The sequence below is a fragment of the Acipenser ruthenus genome, chromosome 11 (genome assembly GCF_902713425.1).
Source record: "Acipenser ruthenus chromosome 11, fAciRut3.2 maternal haplotype, whole genome shotgun sequence".
Taxonomy (NCBI): Eukaryota; Metazoa; Chordata; class Actinopteri; order Acipenseriformes; family Acipenseridae; genus Acipenser; species Acipenser ruthenus.
The window spans coordinates 39,277,296-39,298,503 of record NC_081199.1 but is presented as its reverse complement, the minus strand read 5'-3'; the positions used below and the strand labels follow the sequence as shown (position 1 = coordinate 39,298,503).

The 21,208-nt window shown below is 40.8% G+C and overlaps 1 protein-coding gene across 2 annotated transcripts; it reads left to right on the top strand.

The window, feature by feature from the left end:
* The first annotated feature begins 1,444 nt into the window (after nucleotides 1–1,444).
* Nucleotides 1,445–20,834, top strand: LOC117426292 (TGF-beta receptor type-2). 2 transcript variants are annotated; one of them, XM_034043731.3, is made up of 7 exons: nucleotides 1,445–1,617; nucleotides 9,421–9,577; nucleotides 10,310–10,512; nucleotides 13,396–14,210; nucleotides 14,695–14,836; nucleotides 17,221–17,348; nucleotides 17,971–20,834. In XM_034043731.3, the coding sequence occupies exons 1-7, from the start codon at nucleotides 1,566–1,568 to the stop codon at nucleotides 18,199–18,201; spliced, it is 1,728 nt and encodes a 575-aa protein (XP_033899622.2). In that variant the 5' UTR covers nucleotides 1,445–1,565; the 3' UTR covers nucleotides 18,202–20,834. The 2 variants fall into 2 exon arrangements, with proteins under 2 accessions (XP_033899622.2, XP_058889877.1); XM_059033894.1 differs by lacking the exon at nucleotides 9,421–9,577 and having other exon boundaries at nucleotides 1,446–1,617.
* The last annotated feature ends 374 nt before the right edge of the window (nucleotides 20,835–21,208 follow it).

Sequence of the window (21,208 nt, the reverse complement as noted above, 5' to 3'; positions counted from 1 at the left end):
CACAAAATAACGGAGTGTCGTATTGCCAACCGGTTTTATTTGACGCTTTTAGTAGGTAATTGTATGATAATAATAATAATAATAATAATAATAATAATAATAATAATATTAAATCAGATAACACAGATTTTCCAGAAGGTAGGTATTTGAACATGTTATAATGATGGTATTACAAATACATGAAATGCACTGTATTTTGCACGTTGTTTAAACCCGTTGTGACATAATATAAATGTGCGTGTCACACAAGGCCATGCTGTGGCTTGAATGCATTGGTCTACTACACTTGTATCATTTCATTGTGCAGCGCATGGGCTAATAATAATTAATACAGTTTGGGTTGCCCTACAGCTACTGCATCAATACAACAATGGTGGTGTTTCAACATCAACATGACCGATACTGACTGAGTGATTCCAAAATGGAAAATGTTATGTACATTTCCAGGACTTTGTGGGAGTGAGTTAGTGGTCCACTTTACTGATTTCAGTCAGTAAATGTAACAGTGCACTGCACTTTTGCCTTTCTAAATCTAGCTATCTTGGTTTCCTGTTTATACCAAACAAAGTCATGGCCATTTGCTGATCCAATTACCAAAATTTATGGATTGAAATAAAATATGTTTGCAGTTTACTGCCAAGCACACCCTCCCTTTTCCCTTTCAATTGTAGAAGCCATTTGTTTATTCTTTTATCAAATGTGGGATCACTTAAGGAGAAAAAAAATTGTTTAAAATGATTAAGGGGGATATAATCCCGGATTAGTTCCAAATGCAATGCTCTGTTTTGTGGTAGAACACTGGACAGAGATTCGACGTGGTTCTTTTGATTGTAGATTTGCACAAACTAAATTACAGTGTTTTGTGATATCAGGGATGGCTGTTTATCCTGTTAAAAGTTTTTTTGCCAATGTGAATCAGTGTGGATTTCGTATGAAATCGAATCAAACGTTGCACTAAATGACTGGTTTACAGCATATGACAAACGCGCGGACAAAATAATATGAATGAAGCAAAAAACCCAATAATATGTCAGTTAACAATTGTGCTTCAACTAGAAACAACATATAATCACAAGTGAGACTAAATGTGTGGTAATCTATATTATTATCATAAGCATTAACATTCTAGTTTTAGAAATACATTGAATGAAATCTGTTCTATTGTTTTATACTTATTTGTACCAGCCATTTAGTCTGACGTTCCCAGTCCTTTGCATTGTGGTTTTGAAACACAGCCTGTGCTTTTTTGTTATTAATAAGCAGATGGATATTCTCAAAGAAGGCAGATCGGGAGTGTTTTCCCGTTTGGGTGGCGCGAGCTGGAGTTTTTGTTTGATAAACGATGATGTTAATAAACTCCAGTTCCTGGGCGGGCCCCCCACACACAGCTGGCTCTTAAACAGCTGGATCCGCCCACAGTGAACCACAGCCAATAAACCCCAAACCCAAGAAAGCTAGAATGAATCTATCTTTAAATGTTCATATTTCTCCGTTTCATATGCACGGACAGCAGCTGTGATCCGCGGATCTTGAGGGTTTGATCTTTGGTTATTGCTACCAAGAGGATGGGGTGCTGGGCTTGCTCAAGTGTGACATCTGTGCTGTTCCTTTCTTTCAGTGAGTATAGGGGCTTCCTTTCTATCACTAAAAGTTTTTAAAGGAGGTATTGGAAGTTGTTAAGTCTTGGGAAGAATTGTCTCACCGGGTAAGAGTTAATGTGAAGTTTTATTTCTTCTTCCTTTTTTTTTTTGTTTTTTTAAAGATAAAGCTGCTTTTTCAATTACGAGTTTAAATCGTAAGACTAGAGGCATTTAGCCATTACAGCACTGGTTGCACTGTGAAAAATGATCTATAATTGTGGTACAATCAGGGGTTAAATATGTCAGCTCTGCATAAAAGATAGCATTCTGCAAGTATACCACCCATAACGGAAGGTTACAATATAACATTAACTTTACCTCTGTTTAAACCGTGACTTTGATTTTTCTTCATGGAGTCAAGGGGAATAACGGGTTTTAACACTGGAACAATTGCGGCCCCCTTTGCTTCTGCTGAGGTTCTGTTGACTCTTTGTATGACAATGCTATGCACGTTGTAGAGTTGCTGCTGCTGCTTCCTACCGAATCACATCGTGTGTAGAAGTTCCGTGTGACCTACAGCAAAGGTATGCAACCGTTTATCTAGGTTTTACACGTCCTGAATAAAGGTAAAAAAACAAACAAAACTGAAGCACCAAAAGATTCTGAGCACAATTAAACCCATAAAAGATGTTACCACTGTATTTATGTGCAGTATTTGCAGTTTCACCATGCTTTTCCCTTGGTTATATGATGCATTTAACATAGTTTACCCTGGTTTGCCCTGTTTATTAATATGCTTTACAATACCTCATTATTCTTTATAATGTGTAGGTATGATTTACCATGCGCTCACTTCATTACTCCTTGCTAAGTAAACCTTTATAAGGGAAGCACGAATAATAACAATAAAACAGACACCAGTCCAGATTTCTTAAAGCCAGGGTGTTATTCTACGTGCTTCCGATGACCCACTACTCACACCTAAACTGTGTAATCTATACCCTTGGTGTCTGATATGTATGTTACAAACGTACCTCGTTTTTAGTAAATTAATCTGTGGAGCCTAACATTTTATGTTGGTGCAGTACTATACATTAGTGGACATGGCTCAAATAAAAGTGTCTGTGTGATCCTGTGATGATCTGTAGCCATGATTGCATGCATCTGTTAACAACTAAACCCTGGTTAGGTTTTGGGTAGGATCAGCCCAATCTGAGGGAATCATATCTGGCATTGCATGCCCCCTTCTCATTTCCTGTTCCTCTATCCTCCCACATATTGCTTGTAAACAAACTCCACCAGAGCTGAGCTCTCCAGATGGAGCAGTAAGCCCTGCTGTTGAAAGCCGTCTCATTGTCGCTGTAACACATAGATTCTTGGCAGCACTTAAAATATACCTTATTTCAAATGTTATTCCTGGCAGGGGGATGATGTTTATAAAAGGATTAAAGATCCTACAGTGTATAAACATTGTTGAGTATATAGGAAAGGCAGCTGAAAGCCTGGAGAACTCAGCATCATTACAAACCTTTTAGTTAAACTGTTAAGCTTGTGCAGAAAGTGCTGGTGTTGCCTTTGTGCCCTCGGTCCAGTTCCTATCCACTCTCCTGCCAAGCCTCCCAATTTGGAAGGCGGTCACTAGCCCAGGTGTTCCCATTGAATGGTGGCCCTAATTACACCCAAGCAAAGATAGTTTAAAACTTCAAGAGGTATTTCCTATTGGAAAATTCCATTTCAGATATCAGGTTCCTGCTGTAACAACCATGCTTTCATGCATGCAGCATCTAGTTTATTATGTACTCATCCATGTAATCATTTTTTTTTAACAAATGATGCCAAAAGTAATTTTTCGATTGGAATGTAACGGTTTGACTGTCTGTTCCTTACCAGGGAAATCTTTGTCCCCTTAGACACAAAGCACTAACCCTTTAGCACTCACAAGCTGCTGATACATACTGCTATAGCTGGTGTTTAAAAACACTGTTCGCTTCTTAGAACTTAAAAGTTCATGAATGGATGAATTGTGGTACATTCATAAATGTTCCTATTTTATTTTTTTAAAAGTTTGTGTGCAACTGAGCCCACTGAAAACAGGTCCTCAGACAGTTAGGGTTATAAATTGTATGGCAGCGGTATTAAGAACAGCCACCGTTTGGACCATTAAAATAGACCACAATGTGTGACCTCAAGCAGCACAACATACGATGAACACTGCATGCTAGCTGGGTAGGAAATCATGCAGCCTCCTACATACAACAGAGATCTTTCACCAAGCAAACAGGATCTGTTTATTACCTTATGTCAGGCTCTTAGGGGCCATGCATTTAGCAACTGCAAGCAATGAGGTGGAACAGACTGTCTAGAGGCTATCCTGCAACATGTGCCTTAGATTTGTTTTCATTCAGTCAATGTATAGATATTGTCAGTGAGATTAGAAAAAAATGCACAGAAGTACATTGTCGCAACAATGAGCCACACATGCGGTTACACTTCCCATGTTGTTGCTTGTCGTATTCTGCAAGTTGTCCATTCATCTGATGTGTAAATTTTTTGATCTGCCATGTTAAACTGGCATCCCTTCATGTAATTTGGATGATCATCAAATAAACAATATTATGGTTTCTTTTCTTGGCTTTTAAAATGTAACTGCAGTTTACTTTTACATAGAAATTAGGTGACTGAATGAGGTTAAATCCAAATGTATTAGTTATTGTAGGGACCCAGAAGAAATCAAAATAGCCTTTGAGTGTGTAGATGTAACAGCGAAGTTTATTGTACAGAATTCTGGAGAGAAGTAAAGCAGGCAGTCTGCAGTTAGTTCTCTGACACATAATCACAAGTTACAACCTCTTACACCAGTGCACAGACAAGATGATGACCAGTGCACAGACAAGATGATGACCAGTGCACAGACAAGATGATGACCAGTGGGGCTCCCGAGTGGCGCATCCAGTAAAGGCGCTCCGCACGGAGTGCAGGATGTGCCCTATAGCCTGGAGATCGCAGGTTCGAATCCAGGCTATGTCACAGCCGACCGTGACTGGGAGTTCCTAGGGGGCGGCGCACAATTGGCTGAGCGCTGCCCGGGTAGGGAGGGCTTAGGTCGGCAGGGGAATCCACGGCTCACCGCGCATCAGCGACCCCTGTGGCTGATAGGGCGCCTGTGGCTCTGCAGTGGAGCTGCTAGATCTGTGTTGTCCTCCGGCACTATATGTCTGGTGGCATTACTGTGGATCTGCAGTGCGAAAAATGACGGCTTGGCAGGAGCACGTTTCGGAGGACGCGTGTTCCAGCCTCCGTTTCCCGAGTCGGCGCGGGGGTTGCGAGCGGTGAGCCGAGGATACAGATAATAATTGGGCATACTAAATTGGGATGAAAACCGGGGTAAAATAATTGGCGACGACTAAATAAAAAAAAAAAAAAAAAGATGATGACCAGTGCACATACAAGATGATGACCAGTGCACAGACAAGATGATGACCAGTGCACAGACAAGATGATGACCAGTGCACAGACAAGATGATGACCAGTGCACAGACAAGATGATGATCAAAGAAGCAGACCTGTTTTGTGTATGTACAAGATAACGATCAAAGGAGTAGAATGATCAAAGGAGCAGACCTGTTATCTTGATCGTGCAGTAGATCATTTACTCGTGTTCCAAGGGAACCATAAATCACAAGCTGATTTGTGGGGGAAGGTATGGGCATTGTCTCTGTTGCATTTTAGGGAAGCTGTTATGTTTAGCAGGACGCTGACTCACCTATCCTAATCCCACCCTATGTCATACGCAACATATCCTTAGAAAATTGTACATTATACTTCACTTAACCCCTTCAGTATCGACCTTTAAAAATCAATTAATTTCCTTAAAATCTTGCCTTAATTACCATAGTTGACGTTTAAAGAAGTGATCATTAAAACATCTTTAAGAACAAGCCTACAAAAGAAGTACATTACAACGCATTCATGCACTGATGAAACAAAATCCACGAAAATGACAATGTGCAAAAACAGCTGCAGCTTACAGTAAAGGTGCAATCATAACTGGAAAGAAGGGGTTGATGGGGTGGTGGTTTTCAATCTCCAGGTTTTTGTATGTTACAGGTGATATCATATCCACCTTGAGCCGCTGTACGTAGTTTCAAGTGATCCATTTGTTGTGACAGACAGGCAGCCTTATAACCAGTGGTGTAGTCAAGCCGGAACTCAGATAATACAAGGCAAGCTAACTTCCATGACTCGCATCTCCCACACAACTGTCTGATTCAGTCAGTAGTCCTCTTCATGCAATAAAAAAAGCATTAGGAACTTCTTCTATTACAAATGACTTCTTTGAGAAGGTTAACAATGCTGACGAAGACGACAGCAACAGTGCATCGACTACGACTGTGGACACAAACACAAAGGAAGCCACTGACACACAGAAAACATAAAGTTTGTATAATAATTCTTGTTTAAGAAAATCTATATCCGGTACCTTGACATTTAGGACTACACCACTCCTCATAACAGCTCATAAAGCTCTGGTAGAGGTTTCTTTTCTAGATATGTATGAATTCTAAGCAAAACATTAGTTTGCCTTGCCCTGGTCAGCTTCACTAATGGTACACTTCGCACAAACCTGATTAGTCTGAAAGGAAACAAAGGTGGACCCACATCAGCAGTCTCCTTGCAGGCAGGCCCAAGTCGAAATTCTCCGCAAACCCTCACTGACTAACTGAACTTTTTTACTTGGCTCATGCAGGCACTTATGGATCTCATTTATTTTTGGAACAGTAACTGCTGATTTTAATTAGTTTTAAGTTTTTGCTTATCCAGCTTTTTTTTTTTTTTTTTTAAGTTTATATTTTGATGTTTAGCATTTGGTAACATCTGGAACCTCTTTATGGATGTGTACTGTTTCTTTTAATGTTTGTGCAGCTTTATTAGATCACTGCAGTTTTCATATGAAGGGGGTTGATCTGGGTTTAATTCGAATTAATAGGGGTGACGTGGCAGTCAAACCCTATCTTCGGACCCCTGGGTTTTCAGACAGAGAGAGCACATCTCTGCATCTCTAAACAAAGACGACTTTGTCCCCTTGTCAAGCCACAAACCTCTGGATTTTTAAGCATAATTTCTGGTTAAGTCCTCGTTTCAAGCCAAGCTTGCCACTAAGAAAATAATACAGAGAAAAAAAGACATTAATGTCAGTTCTGTCATGTATACATCGTGTGATATGAAAGAAGGATTTTTTCTCCAGAAACAAAACTTTAGAGATTGAATCTGGCAACTTTACGGTATAAGGAAGTGATCTAATTACATACATATTTCATTTTGGTATAGAAGCCATAGTGTGTATTTAGTTGTTGCTGTATATAAACAGCCTGGCTAATTTATAAGGACCTGCACCCAATATCAGGTTAGGCCACCGTTTGGCCTGAGCTGCTGGAAGGGGTCTGAAGGGATATGTTTCCCACAATTGGTGCAGAGAGGTAGGGAGAGTCGTTCAAGTTTATCCCAAGCATGCTCTTGTGGATGTTTATACTGCTGCTGCAAACCCATGCACATTTTCAACCTAATTTGCATCAGGGTCATGCAAAATCCAATCAGGTAGACATGTCCTAAAAAAATGGCCAGGCAGTGATTGTGCTAGACTACTGTTTGGGGGGTAGCATGAATTTGGCAACTGCCTGTAATCTAAAACCTATGACTTTAACTTTGACTTTATGTATAGTATATTATAATAAGGCAAGCATTCATTCATAAATGCTGTGGTTCCTACAAAAAAGTTAATTTGCCACTAAAACACTTGCATTAAAAACCCACAGTAACATACATCCCTAAAGTGCTTTCTAAGATGTGAGCCCTTGAGATTGAGAGTTGGTGACTTAAGCATAAACCACCTGTTCCCATGGAATCCTGTTGAGAGCTAAAACTATATACTGGCAGAACACATTCTGAGAGGCATATCACTCCAATTAGAGTCTTTGTGTATATATGTACTATATTTAAACAAGGGTCCTTATTGTATCTATTTCTTTCAGTATCAGCAACACCACACATTATGTTAAAAAGAGCAAATCAGCCATCTCAAACAAACTACAACCAACAGCATCATCTACAGTTGATAAACCCCTTAGTGGCTGCCTATCATCCATTCAGCAATGTTTAAGTATAGTGCCAAATAATATAGAGTACATTTCCATTTGATCAAAATGTCATTAAAGTACAGGCGTGACTCTAAACCCTGTTACATTTGAAAAGTATTGTAACTAAATAGAGTTATGAAAGCGTGTTCACAGCTTCATTGTGTCTATGAGCCTGGAAGTTAATTGAATGCATGCAGCTCGCAAGCCTGTTCAAAAGGCTAGAATCAATCTTGATTAGGAGCAAGACAGGTACTGAGCAACACTGAGCAACACAGATCTGGCATTGTTACAGCGTGGGGAAGAACAGCGCTGGCTGACAAGAGCACAAAGGAACGAATCCAGATTAAAACCACAGCTCCAGAGAACTTTAACTTGCTCCTACTCCTTTTGGGAGGAAGTCGAGTTTTTGGCTGCTTTTTTAACAGTACAAACACAGAACCAAAATCTGTGCAAGATACATACATGAGTTCTAAGTCTAGCTCTAGAGGAAAAAAACACTGGTGACATCCCTCGGGTATTCAGGTTAAAGGAAGACACTTTTCTTATGATCCATATATGTGCTTCATTTTAAAACTATGTGTCTTTGGGGTGCAGTCTGGAGGACGTTGTCTGAATAAAACACACACAGGTAGGTATTCCCACAACAGGGGTTCAAACCTGCTGGCACATATTATATGTAAGTGCCCTGTAATTGGTATATACAGTATGTATATGATAGTGTAGCTAATGGATCTACCCCTTCTACTATAATTACTGCATTGCCAACGTGCACAACCAAACCATATACCTGCCTCTAACAATTACATACAAAGCTCCAAAATACTGTACTCCAAAGTAAAAGACTGCACACTCATCACTCCAGCATCAATTCCTAGCATTTGCAGGTGAAAAAGATGAAATACCAGTTGAAACCTGTTTATAGTGCAATTGGGAGTCCTGCAAATAATGTGTTGCAATAATCACAGACAGAGCAGAGCAAATGTGTGGATCATATCAAGAACTCACACAATGCGAAGCTCATTATCATTTAAACTCCAGTACAAAACCAGAACCTGCAGTCGAGGTGGATGCCCAAAGTGGCTGAACAAAAAAGAAACCACTGCATACATAAATCGGACTGCTTTTGTGCATTGAGTCATAATCTGCTGCTTGACCTTGGGGTCATGTTAACTCATGAGAACCATATTCCTCTGTGGCATGATGATATAAATCCCTCTATTGGATGCTGTGCCTTAAAACATGGCCCCTGCTATTGGAATTATATTAAAATAATCATTCCCTACAAAACCCTTCAAAGACAAATGTTGAGTGAATTGGGTCTATATTGCATTAAACCGATTAAACAAAAACAAAACAACTTAATCATATCAAGGCTATTTTCATCAACCAGCTGTGTGGACACCAAGCAAGAAGTGATTATCAATAACTTTAAAAACCTAATGTTCAGCAGTACTGAAAAGTCTCTGTAGACAGAACTTTCTACAAGAAATCCTTTGTGTAATAATATAATTTTAAATAGAAACGTACATTATGGTGCTGAAAATTTGAAATAAATAAAATAAATAATAAACCTAACAAAATCCAGAGTACCTAAATGGTTTGACATAGTAGCTTTCTACAGAATATGTTACCTGAAAAAAAAGGTTCTTTGTTACACTATACCCTGAAAGATCGTTTTCAGATTTCTTGCTTTCTCTTTCTTACAGATATCCACGCTCTAACCCTTGCAGATTTCGTCCCTGTGAGCAATTTATGTCAGTGGTGTGACTATTCCAGCCCGGTGTGTGAAGACAATGTGTGCTACAGTAACTGTTCCTTCAGCTCCTTCTGTGAATACCAGAAAGAAATCTGTGTGGCGATATGGTATGTGCTGTCCCTTAGAAAAGAGCCCTGCAGAATATCATGTTAGCGCAGTGTAGTGACAGCATGCTAAAACAAAGGTAAACACATTTCAGCTCTGTACAACACACACACAGGCTGTGTCTCATCCTTCCCTGTTTCTCAACTTGTCTTCCGAAAGAAAACTACAATTGGTATTGCTACAGTTGGTATACACATTGAGTTACAGCACTTTGTGAAACCTCACTCAGGCGAGAGAAATTGAGCCAGTTGGCTTCATAAAAACATTGCTGGGAAAAGCAAATGGAAAGCTGGCAGTTCAGATTAGAAACTCCCCTCCCACACATAATAAAAATACAAAACCATCACAGAAAGGGCTTGGACCTGGTGGAGGGAATTCAGTTATGTTTGTCGATGAGTAAGAAAGAAGGGAATTGGATCTAATACTTGATTTATTTTTTCAAACATTTACAGGAATTCATATTTAACAATTTTCCAGTAGTTACTTAAATGAGTTAAAAAAAATTGGCATAACACTAAACAGATCATTCCTAGTGGTTCTCCTAGTAAGGACACTGCATTAGCCTCCTGCAGGTCACTATGGAGCGATCATCTCCTCGCGTTTCAGTAACCCTTAGTGGTCAAGACTAGACAGAGACCAGACAATATAGGGCTTGGACTAGCATCCTCCTTTAATTCTTACTTCTTTGCTCAGAGTCAGGTGGGTTTTATTGTGTCTGTTTGCATTTCTTTCAGGAAGCAGGACAACAAGAGTATTAGTGTCAGGACCATGTGCCATGACCCTCAGCTCCCAGTGGAGAACGCGATGGTTCCCAATTACACCACCAGAGAGTGCCTAATGGTGCAGCAGCCATCAGAGGAGGGAGCGCTTTACATATGCGGGTGTATGGGTGAACAGGAGTGCAATGACAAGCTGATATTCGAAAAGGAAGACAACGGTGAGAGATCTTCAAAAGACGTGTAGCATCTCCTTTGAAAATAACTTGGTCACTGTGTTACTGCAAAGTGTACACATTAGCTTAGAACTGCTCTTCCTAACAATTTGTTCAGTTGCTAAGATGCTGGGGTGGCAAACTAACAAGCAAGGTACACTCCAGTCTCATTGGGTACATAGGTTACCTCCCGCTGTCAAACCACATGTCTGTGTTTGGAATATTCGTGCCCGTCCGACCGCTTACATCTTTTTTTCCACCAATCCATGACATAGCATTGAAGCCATGCCCAGCTTCAGAGATGCTGTATATGTGGTTTCTCAGCCAGCATTTGTATGCTGTATTTATTTTGGTTGCTTTTATGACCTGTAGAAATAAATCTGATTACCCCCCAAGTGGGAGCTCTACAAAGTAATCACAGAATGAAAGAGAACTCATTAACATTACAGGAGTGCTTTAGGTCACTAAAATAAGTCTGATTATTTATTTTTTTCTGGAACAAAAAAGAAACGTATGTTAGAGATGAAAACAAGAGCATTACGACCTAAATTTACTCAAGCCAGTAAAACTGGTCAGAACTACAATTTTCTCCTGGAAACAGACTTCCTGCTCATGGATTCTTGTTTTTTTTTACTGCTGCCTGATTTCGTAGTGCTATGTCAGCACTGTACAGGGTAGCCAGGCTTTGCATAACCTGCCAAGAAAAATAGCTCTATTCTGTGATTTCGTTGGTTATGCTCTTGTAAACTGAGAACAACTGGATACAGCAGCACCTGTCTGCCTTTGTTAAACAGACCAATAAGCCTGACTTCTATTATATGTAAACTTATGGAAACTATAATAAGATCCAAAATGGAAAATTACCTATATGGTAACAGTATCCTGAGAGACAGCCAGCATGGTTTTAGAAAAGGGAGATCGTGTCTAACTAATCAACTTGATTTTTTTGAGGATGCAACATCGACAATGGATAATTGCAGGGCCTCCCGAGTGGCGCATCCAGTAAAGGCGCTCCGCGCGGAGTGCAGGATGTGCCCTATAGCCTGGAGATCGCAGGTTCGAATCCAGGCTATGTCACAGCTGACCGTGACCGGGAGTTCCTAGGGGGCGGCGCACAATTGGCTGAGCGCTGCCCGGGTAGGGAGGGCTTAGGTCGGCAGGGGAATCCACGGCTCACCGCGCATCAGCGGCCCCTGTGGCTCTGCAGCGGTGCCGCCAGATCTGTGTTGTCCTCCGGCACTATAGGTCTGGTGGCATCGCTGTGGATCTGCAGTGCGAAAAATGACGGCTTGGCAGGAGCACGTTTCGGAGGACGCGTGTTCCAGCCTCCGTTTCCCGAGTCGGCGCGGGGGTTGTGAGCGGTGAGCCGGGGATACAGATAATAATTGGGCATGCTAAATTGGGGTGAAAATCGGGGTAAAATAATTGGCGACGACTAAAATAAAAAATAAGACAATGGATAATTGCAAAGCATATGACATGGTTTATTTAGATTTCCAGAAATCTTTTGACAAAGTCCCACATAAAAGATTAATTCTCAAACTGAACGCAGTAGGGATTCAAGGAAATGCATGCGCATGGATTAGGGAGTGGTTAACATTTGGAAAACAGAAAGTACTGATTAGAGGAGAAACCTCAAAATGGAGCGAGGTAACCAGTGGAGTACCACAGGGATCAGTATTAGGTCCTCTGCTATTCCTAATCTACATTAATGTAGCTTCTGGAATAGTAAGCAAACTTGTTAAATATGCAGACGACACAAAAATAGGAGGAGTGGCAAACACCATTGCAATAGCAAACAGTCATTCAAAATTATATACACAGCATCCAGAACTGGGCAGACACATGGCAAATTACGTTTAATAGAGAAAAGTGTAAGGTATTGCACACAGGCAATAGAAATGTGCATTATAAATATCATATGGGAGATAATGAAATTGAAGTAAGAATCTGTGAAAAAGGTCTAGGAGTTTATGTTGACTCAGAAATGTCTTCATCTAGACAATGTGGGGAAGCTATAAAAAAGGCCAACAAAATGCTTGGATATATTGTGAAATGTGTTGAATTTTAAATCAAGGGAAGTAACGTTAAAACGTTACAATGCATTAGTAAGACTTCATCTAGAATATTGTGTTCAGTTCTGGTCACCTCGCTACAAAAAGGATATTGCTGCTCTAGAAAGAGTGCAAAGAAAAGCGACCAGAATTATACCTGGTTTAAAAGGCATGTCATATGCAGACAGGATTAGAAAATTGAATCTATTCAGTCCTGAACAAAGAAGACTACGCATTCAAAATTATTGACAATGTCGACCCAGGGGACTTTTTCGACCTGAAAAAAGAAACAAGGCCCAGGGGTCACAAATGGAGATTAGATAAAGGGGCATTCAGAACAGAAAATAGGAGGTACTTTTTTACACAGAGAATTGTGAGGGTCTGGAACCAACTCCCCAGTAATGTTGTTGAAACCAACACCCTGGGATCCTTCAAGAAGCTGCTTGACAAGATTCTGGGATCAATCAGTTACTAACAACCAAAAGAGCAAGACGGGCTGAATGGCCTCCTCTTGTTTGTAACCTTTCTTATGTTCTTATGAAAGTGTTCTTGCACTTATTTCACTGAATGTTATACTTGGCAGGTGTTCCTGGAACAAATACTCAACTTGAATTATTTCTATATTTAAACAATCATACTTTTAAATACATTAAATACGTTTCAGACCAATGCAGCTTTATGTATGTTCTTGTTTCAATGCAGATGGTTAATAATCAGAGTAAGTGTGACATCACATGATACTTCCAGTCTTTTGTCTTTGCATTTAGCCCCTGGATGGTAACTGCACTGTGAATCCTAGAGAAATGCTATGACCAGCATGTTCTTTTCCCATTAGGCTATGCAAAGCTGCAAAGCAAAGAGGTCATTCCTGTGGCAGTGATCAGCTTGCTTCCGCCTATTCTGGTGGCCATAATGGCAACCATGGCCTTTTACTTGTACCGCACCCGACAGCAGAGGAAAGAACCCTGGCCTGCAAAACACGCCCAACGCCAAACCCTGGACCTTCCAGAGAACAGGGACCCTGCGGAATACGATGGGAAGCTGCCTGCCATGATCAACGACAGCCACTCTGACATCTCGTCCACCTGCGCCAACAACATCAACCACAACACTGAGCTGCTGCCCATCGAGCTGGACCGCGTCGTGGGGAAAGGCCGGTTTGCAGACGTCTGGCGGGCCAGGCTGAACCACAATGCCTCGGGCCATTACGAGACTGTGGCTGTGAAGATCTTCTCTGCAGAGGAGTACCTCTCCTGGAAGAGCGAGCGCAAGATCTTCTCGGACGCCAACCTTAAGCATGAGAGCGTGTTGCAGTTCCTGACGGCCGAAGAGAGAGGCACAGGCCCGCAGAAGCAATACTGGCTCATCACGGCCTACCACAGCCTGGGCAACCTGCAGGAATACCTGACCAACCATGTGCTGAGCTGGTCGGAGCTCCACTTAATGGCAGGTTCTCTGGTGAGTGGAGTGGCCCATCTCCACAGTGACTACACTGCATATGGCTCTCCCAAAATCCCCATTTCCCACCGGGATATCAAGAGCTCCAACATTCTGGTGAAGAGCAAGACGGAGTGTGTTCTGTGTGACTTTGGGCTGGCTTTGAGACTGGACCCTTCTCTCACTGTAGAGGACTTTTCCAACAGTGGGCAGGTAAATGAACAATATAGGGTCACTTTTATCACAACGTACTGTACAATGCAGTGAATTAGGTACATTCTAGAGTTATAATGTATAACCTACATTGTATTGCAATTAATTGGTATTTAAAAATTACAGAAATATTTGTATAGACCTAAGGGGCCTGTTCAGTTTATCTAAACAGTGGTAATCAATTACCGGCACCATTTTGAAAATAAATTAGGACCTAATCTGTCATTTTACTTACACAAGAGATGCACACGCACCATTAGAGATGTTAGTCAAAGTCCCCTTTAATGATTTAAACACCGGTCGTATTTAGATCCGCACCCTAGTATTTTTTAATGTTTTTTATTTATTTATTTATTTATTTATTTATTTATTTTTTTACTAATTATTAGTATTGGAAGGTTCCAGAATTCTGTCAAATTTGAATGTCAACTGCCAGCCAGAGCTGTCTTGTCTGAAGCTTCATTGAAGCCTTTCCTCCTGTCAGGTTGGCACTGCCCGGTACATGGCCCCTGAGGTTCTGGAGTCTCGTGTGAACCTGGAGGAGCTGGAGTCCTTCAAGCAGATGGATGTGTATTCCATGGCCCTGGTCCTGTGGGAAATGGCCTCTCGTTGTGATGTAATTGGAGGTGAGGGTCCTGGATACAGTAAATGTAAATTGTACTTTGTATTATTAAATTGTAAATAATAATAAAATGCTTCATAGTAATTAAAAGGGCTGTAGCAGATCTTCATTAAAAAACAGATCCTGTGGCACCCCAGTGGGAGTTCACTTGTATCTTTGGCGCATACAAGTATAGTCCAAAAGGGTACTTTTCACCTGATCCAAGGTAGTATATATTCACCAAGCATAGTGTTATTCTAAAATAACACTACAGTAATAAACAAGACTGCACAACGTAATGGAAAGTATTGTAGTAAAATGTTTTGTGTTGCAGTAATGGGTTCTTCATTTACAGACGTGCTCAAATTTGTTGGTACCCTTACAGCTCATTGAAATAATGCTTCATTCCTCCTGAAAAGTGATGAAATTAAGCTATTTTATCATGTATACTTGCATGCCTTTGGTATGTCATAGAATAAAGCAAAGAAGCTGTGAAAAGAGATGAATTATTGCTTATTCTACACATTTGTTGGTACCCCTTAGAAAAGATAATAAATAATTGGATTATAGTGATATTTCAAACTAATTAGTTTCTTTAATTAGTATCACACATGTCTCCAATCTTGTAATTAGTCATTCAGCCTATTTAAATGGAGAAAAGTAGTCACTGTGCTGTTTGGTATCATTGTGTGCACCACACTGAATATGGACCAGAGAAAGCAAAGGAGAGAGTTGTCTGAGGAGATCAGAAAGAAAATAATAGACAAGCATGGTAAAGGTAAAGGCTACAAGACCATTTCCAAGCAGCTTGATGTTCCTGTGACAACAGTTGCAAATATTATTAAGAAGTTTAAGGTCCATGGAACTGTAGCCAACCTCCCTGGGCGCGGCTGCAAGAGGAAAATCAACCCCAGAGTGAACAGAAGGATAGTGCGAATGGTAGAAAAAGAACCAAGGATAACTGCCAAAGAGATACAAGCTGAACTCCAAGGTGAAGGTACGTCAGTTTCTGATCACACCATCCGTCGCTTTTTGAGTGAAAGTGGGCTCCATGGAAGAAGACCCAGGAGGACTCCACTTTTGAAAGAAAAACATAAAAAGCCAGACTGGAATTAGCTAAAATGCATATTGACAAGCCACAATCCTTCTGGGAGAATGTCCTTTGGACAGATGAGTCAAAACTGGAGCTTTTTGGCAAGTCACATCAGCTCTATGTTCACAGACGAAAAAATGAAACTTTCAAAGAAAAGAACACCATACCTACAGTGAAACATGGAGGAGGCTCGGTTATGTTTTGGGGCTGCTTTGCTGCGCCTGGCACAGGGTGCCTTGAATCTGTGCAGGGCACAATGAAATCTCAAGACTATCAAGGCATTCTGGAGTGAAACGTCCTGCCCAGTGTCAGAAAGCTCTGTCTCAGTCGCAGGTCATGGGTCCTCCAACAGGATAATGACCCAAAACACACAGCTAAAAGCACCCAAGAATGGATAAGAACAAAACATTGGACTATTCTGAAGTGGCCTTCTATGAGTCCTGATCTGAATCCTATCGAACATCTATGGAAAGAGCTAAAACTTGCAGTCTGGAGAAGGCACCCATCAAACCTGAGACAGCTGGAGCAGTTTGCTCAGGAAGAGTGGGCCAAACTACCTGTTAACAGGTGCAGAAGTCTCATTGAGAGCTACAGAAAACGTTTGATTGCAGTGATTGCCTCTAAAGGTTATGCAACAAAATATTAGGTTAGCGGTCCCATCATTTTTGTCCATGCCATTTTCATTTGTTTTCTTATTTACAATATTATGTTGAATAAAAAATCAAAAGCAAAGTCTGATTTCTATTAAATATGGAATAAACAATGGTGGATGCCAATTACTTTTGTCAGTTTCAATTTATTTCAGAGAAAATTGTGCATTCCTCGTTTTTTGTGGAGGGGTACCATCAAATTTGAGCACGTCTGTATATCATCTACATGTTTTCTAATGTTTATATTTATTACCTGTTTAATATCCTGTTATGCATTATCTGTATGATTATCTGTTGTTGTTTTTGCTTAGATCAGTATTTGCCATGCTTCTTACAATTCCAGCAAAAATGCTTCTGAAAAGACTCATCAAGAATGATAGTAGGTAAGTGAGGCGGGGAAGCATATCATTGTTGTACAGGCTTAAGTGCGCAGCATAATGTTAATATGCTTCCCCACCTTGAGATAAGCAGAAACAACACGACAGTATTACGCAGAACACATCAAAGGATAGTAAACAGTTGATAAATATAATAATACATTCAGTATCAGGAAAACGCTCATGTGCTTTCCCACCTGAATACATTAGATGCTATAAAACGCTAGTGTCCCTTTAAGGTACTAGGGAAAGATAAAGGACTCACTCTTTGTTTTGTCTCCTTTGTAAGAGGTGAAGAGCTACGAGCTGCCGTTTGGTTCTCAGGTGTGCGAGCATCCCTGTGTGGAGAGTATGAGGGACCTGGTCCTGCGAGAGCGGGGCCGGCCTGACATCCCTAGCAGCTGGCTGGTACACCAGGTAGGGGAGTACTGTGCTGAGCTGTTCAGTTATATTATGTACCCAGGTGCAGCCTGTGACCCACAATAGGTGGGAATTGAGACACACATGGGTATTGTATTTCATGATGTTAAATTAAATTGGTCAATAAATCACCCCTGTGGAGAAACCAGCAGGATTAAAGGGTAGCTGCATTAGGCCTGCCATTGGTTAGTTGATTAGAACAGAGCACAGCAGGACAAGCTTAGAGAAACCAGGATTATAAACGAGTATTATTCTCTGTGAAAGGGGCATTATATTATGGGGTATGAGAGGGCCTGAATCCCCCATAACCCTCCACGTTAATTGCCTTAATTTTCAATGTCTTAATAATATAGAACATGCCCATAACCAGGGGGCAATAATAGCATACATATGTTCCTATTTAGCGTTTTTTCTTCTGGCAAAAAATGGTTTTAGCTTGAACTGTAATTGAGTTATGAAATGTAATTTGTTAAGGCCTCTCAGCTGTCCATGTGACTGCTTTAAAACTGACTTTGGGGAAGCTCACATGGCTACGTTTTGTACCTTCTCGCTGTTGTCATGTAAACATTCCCTGATTGTTATTCATTAGCCTGACTCCTCACTGTGGGCTTTCTCTCAGGGGATGCAGTTCCTGTGCAACACCATTGGGGAGTGCTGGGACCACGACCCTGAGGCCCGCCTCACTGCGCACTGCGTGGCCGAGCGCTTCAGCGTGATGGGGCAGATGGAGAACAAGGACAATCACAATGTCAGCACCACAGGCACGGAGCCCTGGAAACCTGACAGCAATGCCCAGGAAACAGCACCCTTCCAGGGGTTTCCATCTGGGGTACTGGTGACTGAGGTGTGAAGGAGCACTGCCACACAAAAGGGCCAACAGCACACCACTCGGTACAGCAATAGCTTCTCTTCACATGTCTGAAGAAATTTCTTTCAAGACTAAAAAATGTAGAAAGGCCATTGCTTTATTGAAGGCTTTTATTCAATGGGCTGGACTCTTTTAGATAAAACCCTAGACCGATATTGTGCAACAGTGTGTTGTCAGATGTAAATGCATAGACGCCTAAACTCTGGCATTAAGGGACTACGTGTAAAACTCTTGTGCAAATATGTAATTGTATCCCTATCGGAATAATCCCTTACATCTACAACACTTCATCTGCAAAATCAAAGCTCTTGGTATAATGCGGCAACAGTGCTTTTGGATTCAACATCGAAGAAATGTCTTAACGACTTTTAGGGCAGTGGCACCGTGGTGTTAAGATTCTGGCACAGTTTAGATCATTAACATATGTGCAAGACTAGGTTTGTCATGTAAAAAGCAACTAGTTTCCAACCTCATCTCAGACCTTATTAAAACTAGACAAACCTAGTCTAAAAGTGACATTTATTTGAAGCACTAAATTACGTTCAAATAGTAAACTGCAAATAAAAACAGTGTGCAGTGCATTTGTCAAACTATAGGCCTACATCAAAGCAACTGTATATCTTGTCTCTTTTCCCCAACGGGTATTAAAAGGAAATTCATTTTTATTTTTCACTGTCAGTGGAAAAACAATTATCATAGCGCTGTCACTCCCTGGCAAACACAAACAATCCAAACCAACATGAAGCTCTAGAACGGGAAAAACTGTATTTTATTTTGTACTGAATGATAACAGCTTTCAAAACAGGAAGATAATCCAGACTTTTTTTTTACCTAGAGCAGTTATTGCTGCGTATCAAGTATCACAAAACTTGAATTGGCTTACTAGTAAAGCACTCCTTAAAATGTATGTGATAAATTACTGAATGCCACCTCATTACGAGATGAATCACATGCTGCAACCTAGGGAAAGTTGAGTGGAACATGCAAAGCGTAATCTTTGTAAACGATTGCATGCAACTTGATTGCTGACAGGAACAAGCCACAGGTCTGTGCAGTATCTGCACCAGTTATATCTGGAAGACCTGTCTCTTGTCTTTTAAATGTATAATAACACCCCAAAAGCAAAATGTTTTGTTCTAGTTTTGCAATTTGAAGATGAATATTTTAAGCAATATTTAATATAATGTGTACATGTAATGTGCTTGCAGGTCTTGAGGAGCTGCGGTGTACTGGAAATATACTCTTCACCATGTGGTTGAACGTAAGGGTCTTCAGAGTACCTTCATTAAAAGAGCAAGTAGTGGGGTTCTGAAAAACATAGCGTTACACGTCCCCACGTGGTGCTACAACTGTTTAAATAACGCACCTGTAGTGATTTAGAGAACAGATCTCAAACCCCAGTGCACTGGACAGGCCATTTTGAAAAGAGCTTTGAAACAGGCTTTAAAGTTATAAGTGTAAAACGTTGTCAGGATGTTAACAATGTTATTTAAACAGATGTTGCACCACATGGGGGACGTGTACCGCTATATTTTTCGGAGCCCTGCTACTTCCTCTTTAAATGCCATGTTAAAGGCTCTGCTGCTGTATGTTCTTTCTGCAGCAGTGCAGCCCTAAGCTCTCTCGTCTCCTTGGTTCACAGTGTACACTAGTCTTGAGCTTTAGGGAAAGCAAGTGGTTATAGCTAATAGCTTCCATCCAAGCCGGGGAACAAAGCCAGTCCCAAGACGCCCATTCCTACTTGATCCCACTTCATACTGTAGCTTGACAAGAAACTCAACGTTATGGCAACTGCACTGGATCCACAAGGTAAATGTACAGTTGTTGAGGCACCAAACATCAGTCACCCTGTGTTGAGCTCTTTTTATATTGCATTTGCTTGTTTTCAGTCAGGTGGCATGCCTGCCCGCCCGGGTGGGAAAGCACTGCAGGCTCTCAGAACTGGCAGGCTGTCTGGGGTTGGCTTCCCTCTCAGCTGAGAAAGCTTGACACAGGGTATTCCAGAGCAATGCACTTTCTGCTGGCTGCCAGCCTGTGGAAAAAACTGCTTCAGTCAAACGATTTATTGTAACAATACACTGCCAGGCTGTGAATTCTAAATATAACAGATTGAGAGCTTTCCTGATGGCACGGGAACGATTTGATTACCTCCTACTAAACACAACTTTTAATCCCCCCAGGAACCTAAAAGCAATATGCTACAGCCTAGTGGACAGCGCACAGAGATTCTGGTTTAGAATTTAAAATGCAGTTAGAGCAGGAAGTTAAAATGTGTTTTATTTCAAGGTCACTTCCCACCTGTTCCTGGGTTATCAGATAAGCTCACTGTTAACTGTTCCATGCTGCTCTGTAAGATAGCTTGGAATCCATTTTAAAGCATCTTATTTTACATGCTAGTGATATAGAATTAGTCTGCAGTGTTTTTATGTATAATAGGGGGAAAGAGCAAAGTTACATTTGACCTGTTTTCTCAATTGATTGCATTGTTTAATGTGAACTGGTTTCACATCTGTACAGATTTTATATTCAGTGACAATTTATATAATAGATTGCAAGTTACTAATCTCATTAAGCATTTTTTTCATGAAATAAAGTATTTTTTATTTTGTCCTTGACTTCTTACTGTTTTCATTTCAAATGAGTAATTAAACCCAAAGGAGTTTTGTTTCAGTGGTAAGGAGAACAAGTAAACAGCCAGAATATCTCAGCGACTCGGGTCGATTTGAACATTTCACCACACTAGGGAATCGTCCTGAATTGCATCAAACACCTACAGTATCTGTGGTTATCTCGGAATTACCACTAACATAGGCAGATTCCTCTAAAGCAGAACAGAGCCCAGTTTCTGTAAATAAAAGGACTGCCACCTGACTTGCAATTCTATAGCACTGTATTTCAGACAGTCATATTTTTTAGGCTTTGGCTCTAGGGCTGGCATTTTGGCTTATTTCTTATGTTGAGCTACCCTGCCTTAATGTTTTGTCTGAAA